The 10,092-nt window shown below is 51.0% G+C and overlaps 1 protein-coding gene across 1 annotated transcript in view; it reads right to left on the bottom strand.

Annotated features, from left to right (window-relative positions):
* Window positions 1-234: 234 nt before the first annotated feature.
* Window positions 235-10,092, bottom strand: part of LOC117739226 (zinc fingers and homeoboxes protein 2-like) — a 61,175-nt gene continuing 51,317 nt past the window's right edge. The window contains exons 2-3 of the mRNA XM_034545518.1: window positions 6,435-9,690; window positions 235-805 (exon numbers count right to left, since the gene is read on the bottom strand). Coding sequence (XP_034401409.1) covers window positions 235-805; window positions 6,435-9,364 — 3,501 coding nt within the window. The 5' untranslated portion in view covers window positions 9,365-9,690. The remainder of the gene's footprint in view (window positions 806-6,434; window positions 9,691-10,092) is intronic.

Raw genomic sequence — 10,092 nt, 5'->3', positions numbered from 1 at the left:
TTATTTTATATTTTATTGTGTATTTTATTGTGTATTTTATTGTTTTTATTGTGTATTTTATTGTGTTTTTTTTATCTCATGTAATGTATTGGGCCACTATGTGTAATTTAATTTTTTTCTACTGCTGTAAAGCTTTTTGTGACCTTTTGTCTGTGAAAAGTGAGATATAAATAAACTTGACCTACATCGTGACCTCACTGTGACCTCACCGTGACCTCACCGTGACCTTACCGTTCATCCCGTCATCTTCCTCTCTCGGTCCAGCAGCAGCTCACGTCCTCTCCTCGAGTGGCCGCCCTCCAGCCAGCTGCCGAACACCTTGTGTCCTCCGTCGTGTCCTCCGTTGTGTCCTCCGTCGTGTCCTCCGTTGTGTCCTCCGTCGTGTCCTCCGTTGTGTCCTCCGTCGTGTCCTCCGTCGTTTCCTCCGTCGTGTCCTCCGTCATGTCTTCCGTCGTGTCCTCCGTCGTGTCCTCCGTCGTGTCCTCCGTCGTGTCCTCCGTCGTGTCCTCCGTTGTGTCCTAAGTCGTGTCCTCCGTCGTGTCCTCCGTCGTGTCCTCCGTTGTGTCCTCCGTCGTGTCCTCCGTCGTGTCCTCCGTTGTGTCCTCCGTTGTGTCCTCCGTTGTGTCCTAAGTCGTGTCCTCCGTTGTGTCCTCCGTTGTGTCCTCCGTTGTGTCCTCCATTGTGTCCTAAGTCGTGTCCTCCATTGTGTCCTCCGTTGTGTCCTCCGTTGTGTCCTCCGTTGTGTCCTAAGTCGTGTCCTCCGTTGTGTCCTCCGTTCTTCTCGGTCGTGTCCTGCTGCCTCAGTCTGCCGAGGGTAAAACGGACAGTTGGTACACTGATAGTCACAGATCAATAATCATTATTGCTGATCAATTAAAAAACAACCGTGTGACCCAGACACAGCTGTTTCCTTTTAAAGGAGTCTTTTTTGACCCGTATATATATATTATATATATTTATATTTTATGTATATATAATTTTTATTATTTATATATATTAAATATATATATATATTTAATATATATAAATAATAAAAATTATATATATAATATAAGTATATATAAATAATAATAAAAATTATATAGATATATATATATATACACATAATAAATATACTATTTTATATTTCTATACTAATAGTATTTAATTTAAATGTCTGTCAGATATTAGCTAAAATGCAAGAACCAATACATATATACACACATGTATACTTATGTACATATACACGTATACATACATATACATATATATACACATACATAAATACATACATCTATACATATATTTATATTTGTTGTACCATAACATGTGCACAAAGACACATAAATAATAGTTTTTGTTCTTATTTTATGAAGAAGATAATGGATTCAACGTGTTTGTTAGACTTCGATGGAGACAATATAAAAAATATTAAATGGAAAAAAAGAATTGTTTTATAACAGCTTACAGCTCTTCCATCCATCCATCCATTATCACCGCTTATCCGGGGTCGGGTCGCGGTGGCAGCAGGTTCAGCAGGCCGACCCAGGCTTCCCTCTCACCAGCAACACTTTCCAGCTCATTCTGGGGGATCCCGAGGCGTTCCAAGGCCAGCCGGGAGATATAATCCCTCCAGCGTGTCCTCGGTCTTCCCCGGGGCCTCCTACCAGTTGGACGTGCCCGGAAAACCTCTAATGGGAGGCGTCCAGGAGGCATCCTGACTAGATGAACCACCTCAGCTGACTCCTTTCGACACGAAGGAGCAGCGACTCGACTCCAAGCTCCCCCCTGATGTCCGAGCTCCTTACCCTATCTCTAAGGCTGAGCCCGGTCACCCTACGGAGGAAGCTCATTTCGGCCGCTTGTATCCGAGATCTCGTTCTTTCGGTCACGACTCAGAGTTCGTGACCATAGGTGAGGCTTGGAACGTAGACCGACCAGTAAATGGAGAGCTTTGCCTTCCGGCTCAGCTCCTCTTCACTAAGACGGACCGGTACAGCGCCTGTTTTACTGCTGCAGCCGCACCGATCCGCCTGTCGATCTCCCGCTCCACCTTACCCTCACTCGTGAACAAGACCCCGAGATACTTGAACTCCTTCGCTTGGTGTAGGCAGTTTGCCCCCACCTGGAGGGAGCAATCCGCCGGTTTCCGGCAGAGCACCATGGCCTCAGATTTGGAGGTGCTAACTTTCATCCCTGCCGCTTCGCACTCGGCTGCAAAACGCCCCAGTGAATGCTGGAGGTCACGGTCCGAGGAGGCAAACAGGACCACATCATCCGCAAACAGCAGAGAGGCGATCCCGAGACTCCCGAACCGGATCCTCTCCGCCCCCTGGCTGCGCCTAGATATCCTGTCCATGAAGGTCACGAACAGGACCGGTGATAAAGGGCAGCCCTGGCGGAGGCCAACACCCACCGGGAACGTGTCTGACTTACTACCGAGGAGATGAACACAGCTCCTACTGTAGGTGTACAGAGACCGGATGGCCCGTGCCAACGGGTCCGGCACCCCATACTCCCGCAGCACCCCCCACAAACCCCAGAGGGACCCGGTCGAAAGCCTTCTCCAGGTCTACAAAGCACATGTAAACTGGTTGGGCAAACTCCCAGGACCGCTCCAGTAATCTTGCGAGGGTAAAGAGCTGGTCCACTGTTCCACGACCGGGACGGAATCCGCACTGTTCGTCCTGAATCTGAGTTTCGACAAGCGGTCGGAGCCTCCTCTCCAGCACCCTGGCATAAGCTTTTCCCGGGAGGCTGAGCAGTGTGATACCACGATAGTTCGAGCACACTCTCCGGTCCCCCTTCTTGAAGATGGGAACCACCACCCCGGTCTGCCAGTCCATGGGCACTGTTCCCGACCCCCATGCGACACTGAAAAGGCGTGTCAACCAAGACAGCCCAACAATGTCCAGCGCTTTCAGCATCTCAGGGCGGATCTCATCCACCCCTGGCGCCTTGCCACCAAGGAGCTTTTTGACTACCTTAGCGACCTCTGCCAGGGATATGGGTGAATCCACCCCAAAGTCTTCCGGCGCTGCCCCCTCTCCGGGGGACATGTTGGCCGGGTTTAGGAGTTCCTCAAAGTGCTCTTTCCACCGCCCGACGATATCCCCAGTCCGGGTCAGCAGTTCCCCCCCCTGCTGAGAACAGCCTGGGGTAGACCCTGCTTTCTCTTCCTGAGCCATCGGATGGTTTGCCAGAACTTCCTTGAGGCCAACCGAAAGTCCTTCTCCATGGCCTCCCCGAACTCCTCCCATGCCCGAGTTTTAGCCTCCGCGACCATCGCAGCTGCAGCCCTTCTGGCCCGCCGGTACCCGTCAGCTGCTTCAGGAGACCCCTGGGCCAGCCAGGCCCGAAAGGCCTCCTTCTTCAGTTTAACGGCTTCCCTCACCCCCGGTGTCCACCACCGGGTTCTCGGGTTGCTGCCACGACAGGCACCGATGACCTTCCGGCCACAGCCCCGAGCAGCCGCGTCCACAATAGAGGCTTTGAACAAGGTCCACTCGGATTCCATGTCCCCAGCCTCCCTCGGGATTTGTGAGAAGTTCTTCCGGAGGTGGGAGTTGAAGACCTCCCGGACAGGATCCTCTGCCAGACGTTCCCAGTTCACCCTCACTACACGTTTGGGCTTGCCAGGTCTTTCTAGCCGACTCCCCCGCCATCTGATCCAACTCACCACCAGGTGGTGATCAGTTGACAGATCTGCTCCTCTCTTCACCCGAGTGTCCAAGACATACGGCCGCAGATCAGATGATACGATTACAAAGTCGATCATTGATCTCCGGCCTAAGGTGTTCTGGTACCAGGTACACTTATGAGCCACCTTATGTTCGAACATGGTGTTCGTTATGGACAAACTGTGGCTAGCACAGAAGTCCAACAACAAAACACCATTCGGGTTCAGATCGGGCAAGCCGTTCCTCCCAATCACGCCCCGCCAGGTTTCTCTGTCATTGCCCACGTGAGCGTTGAAGTCTCCCAGGAGAACTATGGAGTCGGCAGGCGGCGCCCTTTCCAGGACCCCTCCCACCGACTCCAAGAAGGCCGGATACTCCGAAATGCTGTTCGGTGCATAAGCACAAACAACAGTCAGAGCCTTACTCCCCGCAACCCGTAGGCGCAGGGAGGCGACCCTCTCGTTCCCCGGGGAAAACTCCAACACAGCGGCGCTCAGGCGGGGGCTCGTGAGTATCCCCACTCCCACCCGGCGCCTCTCACCCTGGGCAACTCCAGAAAAGGACAAAGTCCAACCCTTCTCCAGGAGCTTGGTTCCAGAGCCCATGCTGTGCGTGGAGGTGAGCCCAACTATATCTAGCTGGTACCGCTCCACCTCCTGCACCAGCTCCGGCTCTTTCCCCGCTAGTGAGGTGACGTTCCACGTCCCTAGAGCTAGTCTATGCTGCCGGCGATCGGCCCGCCCAGGTCTCCCGCCTGGCCCGCCGCCCGGTCTACATAGCACCCGACCCCGATAATTCTCCCTGAGGATGGTGGGTCCACAGGGTGACTGCTGCTCCATGATGTTTTTTCGGGCTGAGCCCGACCGGGCCCCATGGGCGAAGGCCCGGCCACCAGACGCTCGCCGACGGAGGGTGCCCCGGTAGCTTACAGCTCTTGTAATATTTAATTTTAATGCATGTCAGAGTTCAGTGAGAAGGCAAACGCTGATTATTATACATTACTATTTCTTAAAGATCACATATTAAGATGTAACCGGTTTATTTTGTCTTCACATGAATATTAAAGTGAATTCTCTGTGTTATAAATAAAAATATGGAACATTTAATTTTGTATATATTTTACCACTTTTATAACTCGGCCTCATATTCGTCTTGCTGTCCACCAAATGAAGTGAAGTTAAGATGTAAAATATCTGCCACTCATTTATTTTTAGATAAAGGGACAAAGGACAAAAAAATAAAACAATCTGCCAAATAATTTTTTTACGATATTTGTTTTTCAGAATCAAAGAGAACTGCCAATCAATTATTAGATATTTAGGCAACGGAGGTTCTCAATCAGATTAAACACAAGTGGGTCAGAAGTGGGACATTATGTTTTAATTATAATTAGAAGGAACTAATAATCAAAATAATTAAATTCTGAAGGACTTCATGTCTGGGACAGAAATAGTGATGAAACCGGGACAAACGACGGGTTTCAATTCCCCAAAAAGAAGTTTTACTTTGTCAAGTAAAAAAAAAAAAAGAATCACTATTAACGAATTATATTTATTCTCATTCATCAATTAATCGGCTGATTATTATATAGATTAAATCGATCAATCGTCAGAAAATATATTTTTAAAATTATAACACAAAGACATTCACTTTAAAATGATATTAAACAGGGAAATGCAGGAAATCTCCATATTTTAGAGGCTGAAAATATCATTTTCTTTCATTTTTGCACGGATATACTTTAAAGATTTATTGATTATTAACTTTTATGAGCGGTGAACCTTCACGAAGCTTTTTCATATTCATCTTCCAGCATATTCTCAATGCATTTGCCGTTAATAAGCATCGAGATTGACTCAGAACTCATTGATTCTTGGTCGTCTGTGCACAGAGCTCATGAAACAGGAAGCAGAAGGATTTCAATGTGCTGCCGGGGCACGTTCACACTGAGCTGACTCGCGGGAAGAATAAAACTCTCGCCCAAATTATCGCGGAGATATTGGTTTCCAACGTAATGGCTGCGTTATTTTGCCAAAGCTCTCCCGAGCTCCTGGAAGACCGAACAGAGTCTCGTCTATTTGTGGGTTAATGTCCTGAAAATTATTTTTAATGTGGCGACTAGAAAAACAACAACACGAGGAAGCGGAAATTTGTTTTGTTGTTGTTCCTCCGCAGAAGGAAAGGACGAAAGAGGTTATGCAGATTATAAATAAAAACCTTTTGGGCAATTTGGGGATTCCTAACTGAAATAGAGAAAAAGCGTTCCATCTTCAGCTCAAAAGCAAAGATTGATTTAGAAGACATTTTATTCAAATTTAAAGCGTTAACTTTAAACATTAAACATTCATCTTTAAATCTGCAAAGGATTTAATATTTATTCTATATTATTGAATTAAATAATATAAAATCTGAAAAATGTAAAAACAAAACATCTGTGTGGATGCAATATTGTTGGTCGGGTGGCTCGGGGGGGTAACCTGACCCAAGAAAACCACCTGAGAAGCCTTCATTGGAAAACTGGAAAAGGGCAGGTGATTGGATGAACCATCTGTCAATCAAATCAAAAGCCCTCAGGGTCGTTCTTTGCTCTTCTTACAATGTTCTGATATAACGGACTACGCAAACCTCTCCATTGTAGTTCTAACAAACAGTAACCTTCTTCTTAAAGGATGAAGAATGATATAATAGTGGACGATGATTGTTTTCCACTCGAATCCCAAACCGATGCCACTGAAAGGCCCTTTGAAGGGTAACACATAATAATAGTTTAGTTACCTGCCAGCCAACCGGTCTTGGAGTTCCTCCCGCTGTTGACCGCTGAGGCTGTTGGCGCGCTGCTGCATCAGCCAGCCCAGCTCCACCTCCAACACCTTACTGCTGCTGCTGTTGGTGAGGGCTCCTTCCTGACAGCGCTGGAGGATGCCGGGGGCGGTGTTTTTGGGAGGGCCCTGTCCTCTGTTGCGGAAAAGCTCCGCCAGCTCCAGGCCGCCGCTCTGCAGCCGGCTGTCGGTGAACCAGCGGGCCAGTTCGGCGCGTCCCGTCCGACCCTCCAGCTGGCTGAACTCCTCAGGGGAAGGCCACCGCGTTTGAGCAAAATCGTCCATGAGGAGCGCCAGAGATCGGCCGTCCGGAGGCACTGAGAATGAGTTCGGGCTGGGGACGGAGGGGGCGACGATGGGCGGGGCGGAGTGAGGTGGAAGAGGGCTTTTGAGATGGCCCACGCCACCGCTTGGCTTGTGAATCCCGTTCAGCTGGAGAGTTTGGTGTTGCTGTTGCTGCTGATGTAGTCGTTTCTTGGCGATGGCCGCGATGCCGCCGGCGCCCGTCCTCTTCGTGCCCATGGAGTTGAGGAGCGCTTGCTCCAGGTTGTCGCGTAGCGCTCGGCGCTCCACGAACCAGCTGTCGATTTCCTGGCGAGACATGCGGGTGGCGCCCGCTAGATTGTCCACGTCGCTGAGCGTGGGAAAGCTGTTCCTCAGGAAGTTCTCCTCCAAGATCTTTAGCTGTTCCGCCGTCTTCCCTTTCATCCTCTCCAGCAAGGGGAACTGGGTCAGCACCGAGGACTTTTGATGGAAGTCCGGTTTCAGCGCCGCTAGCGCCCTATCAAAATGTTGGACGCCATTGTTGTGAGCAAGCGTGGTTTGATTGTGAGACCATTTGTGGCCATCCGTGCGAGATGTCCCGTTGGCCTCTGCCAGAGGAGTGAGTACCTTATCTCCTCTGGGGTAGAAGGCTTTCACTTCCACTCCTTGCTGCTCTTTTAGTTTCCTGTTATCGTAAAGGAATCCTGGCATCTGGGCTTTGGCCGGAGCGCGAATGGACTGGATGATGGTCGGCCTCCTTATGTGTGGGGCGACGGCTGGTGGGGAGTTTGGCAGCTTGAGATCCGCAGCTGGCGAAGCGTGGGCATTCGGGTGCATCTCTTTGGAAGTGTTGGGCGAGTTGAGAGGAAAAAGTAACGAGTTTTTAAATGGCGGCGCAAAGATAGGCGGGGGAATTATCAGTGGCCTGGTTAAAAACTCTGGAAAGACTAAGGAGGGCAGCGACACCACCGGTTTTGTTTTGGGGTTTCCTAATGACGAGACCATCTTCCCTTTGGACAACAAAGATGGCTGCGACGACGGCGGCGGCATTAAAGGCACGGCAGCGAAAAGCCTCTTCATCTCTCCGGTAACCAGAGGAACTGCTACGGGTCTCTTCATCTCCATGGGAGCAGGAGGCGGAGCCATTGGGAGGCGGTCTTTTGGGGGAGGAGGGGGTGGGGGAGCCATGAGGCCCCTGTCTTTGGCGTCGCCAGAATGAGGGGCGACTGCCATGATGGGCCGCTTGGACTCCGGGCCGAACACCGACGTCAGGTACGTCGGCAGGCATCGTTTCAGGGAAGGGGCGGAGCCAATCGCAAGTCCAGAGTTTGCGTTGGCGACTAAACTCGACCCGTTGGACGCGGTCGTCCGCACACGGCTCGAATGCCCGACGGTGGTGTGGACGAAGGTCTGCTGGGAGGATTTGGCAGACGGTTGATAGAAAGTAGACGTAGGCAGGACGGTGAACGTGGGATGGGCGGGGGGGATGGAGCCGTTGAACATCTTCTTCCGGGCTTCCTCCACCTCCTCTGGGGACCAGGTGATGCCCTGCTTGAGCCGCTGGGTGGTGAACCAGACTTTGATCTGGTCCTCCGGGTGCTTGGAGGCGGCCGTCAGCCACGACAGCTCGGCGTGCGTCGGGTAAGGAAACTTGCTGAAAGAGGTGATCAACGTCAAGTTGTCGTCCAAAGAAGGGTTATATTTGGTGGTGTTCAAGGGAACGGCTATTTTTGGTACAGAGTTGAAGTTGGGTGGGCGCTGGAGCATCGGGGCGACGTGGGAGAGCCCTTGGAGGGCGGTGGGTTCGGGGATGATCACCGTTCCGTTGATGTTCACGGCTGTGATTGGATTCTTCTGGATCAGGCCGTCCCGCTGGCTTTTTAGCGCGCTCCCTTGATAGAGCGCCTGGATACTGTTGGGGGTTTTCACTGCGGTTGATACGCCCGGTGGGAATGTGCCAAAGCCTTCGCCCCGTCTGTTCGTCACTTGGCACTCGGCTGCATTGTCCTTGCCTTCGATCGTCTGCTCCAAGATGGTCTGGTTGCTCTTTTTTACCCTCTTGAACTTGAAGTTGGTCTCGCCCGGGTGCTGGCTCTCGTTGTGCTCCGTGAGCGAGTCAAACTTCTTGGTGTTGAAGTTGCAGACGGCGCAGAGGTACATCGGATTGAGGATGACGTTCGGGTGGCTTGAGTCCACGTGTTCTTTGAAGCCGTTCAGGTTCTGCGTTGAAAACGGGCAGTATTTGCACTCGTAGCCTCTGGGCTGCTTCTTCCGGGACGCCGGGTCAGAGTCAACTTCTTCGCCGTCCTTCTCCTCCGGGGCTTCCTCATGTTCGATGACGGGAGGTCGACCTTTCTCACCCGACTGCTCCTCTTGTTCCGATGGCTCAGGATTCTGGGTTTCCAGCGGATTTGGAAACGTCTGCTGGGCTGGATTCTCTGAATTCTCCTGCTGGGGAGCTCGACTCTTTCCTGCTGGTTCAGACGATTCTGATTGTTCTTTTTCGGTCACCTCGTCGTCCGCCGGTACCTCCGTGTCCATCGCGTCCTCGGGGTCGTCCCGCTCTTCAGGCAGGTCGACCCGGACCATGCAGGGGGTGGAGGACTTTCTACGACTGGACATGATGGTTGCTGCTGGTAGTGGTGATAATGGTGGCGCTGGTGTTGCTGATTGCGTTGAAGATACTGTGGTTTTCTTTTTGGCTGCTGCTGCTGCTCCTGCTGGTGCGTGCTGAGAGAACGTCAGCTTGTGGGACTTACTGGGGTGGATGGGAGCTGATGGTTGTGGATACCGGTAGGTGGGCGGAGTCGGAGCCTCCAGCCTGCGAGAGGGAGGGCGATAACCAGCTGACGGTGCCGGCCCAGTGGGGTGGCGTCTCCCGCTCACTGGCAGTGTCAGCTACCGACCTGGGCGTCATGGGAGGGCATCAGACGGCAGCGACTCTCAAGCTGAGAGAGAGAAAATGACATGTTAATATTGTTTGTGTTCAGTGAGCCACTTGGGGAAAGACTAAAAGCAGAGAAAACCTAGGACATGTTAGGAAAACATAGAGAGAAGTCATGTTGATATTTGTTTGTGTGTGAAGTGAAGCGCCGCGGAACGAGACCAAGAACATGAGAATAGGCACCGTGGGTAAAGACAGAAGGGTGAAAAAAAGAAAAGGAGATAATTTTTCATATTTTTGTCAACACGCTCTCGGTTCCATTTATTTAAAAGACGTGAGATCAACGCGAGACGACGGATAAAACACGGAAACATCAACAGAGACGTTCGGTTCCTACTCGGGTCACTTGTTCTGCAGTTCTGTGCGATTTGGATCAAATGCTCCTTCAAAGACGTGAAGCAGGGAA

This window comes from Cyclopterus lumpus, chromosome 11 (assembly GCF_009769545.1).
Source record: "Cyclopterus lumpus isolate fCycLum1 chromosome 11, fCycLum1.pri, whole genome shotgun sequence".
Taxonomy (NCBI): Eukaryota; Metazoa; Chordata; class Actinopteri; order Perciformes; family Cyclopteridae; genus Cyclopterus; species Cyclopterus lumpus.
Note: the sequence above shows the minus strand (reverse complement) of the source record. Positions and strands in the feature narration are given on the sequence as shown.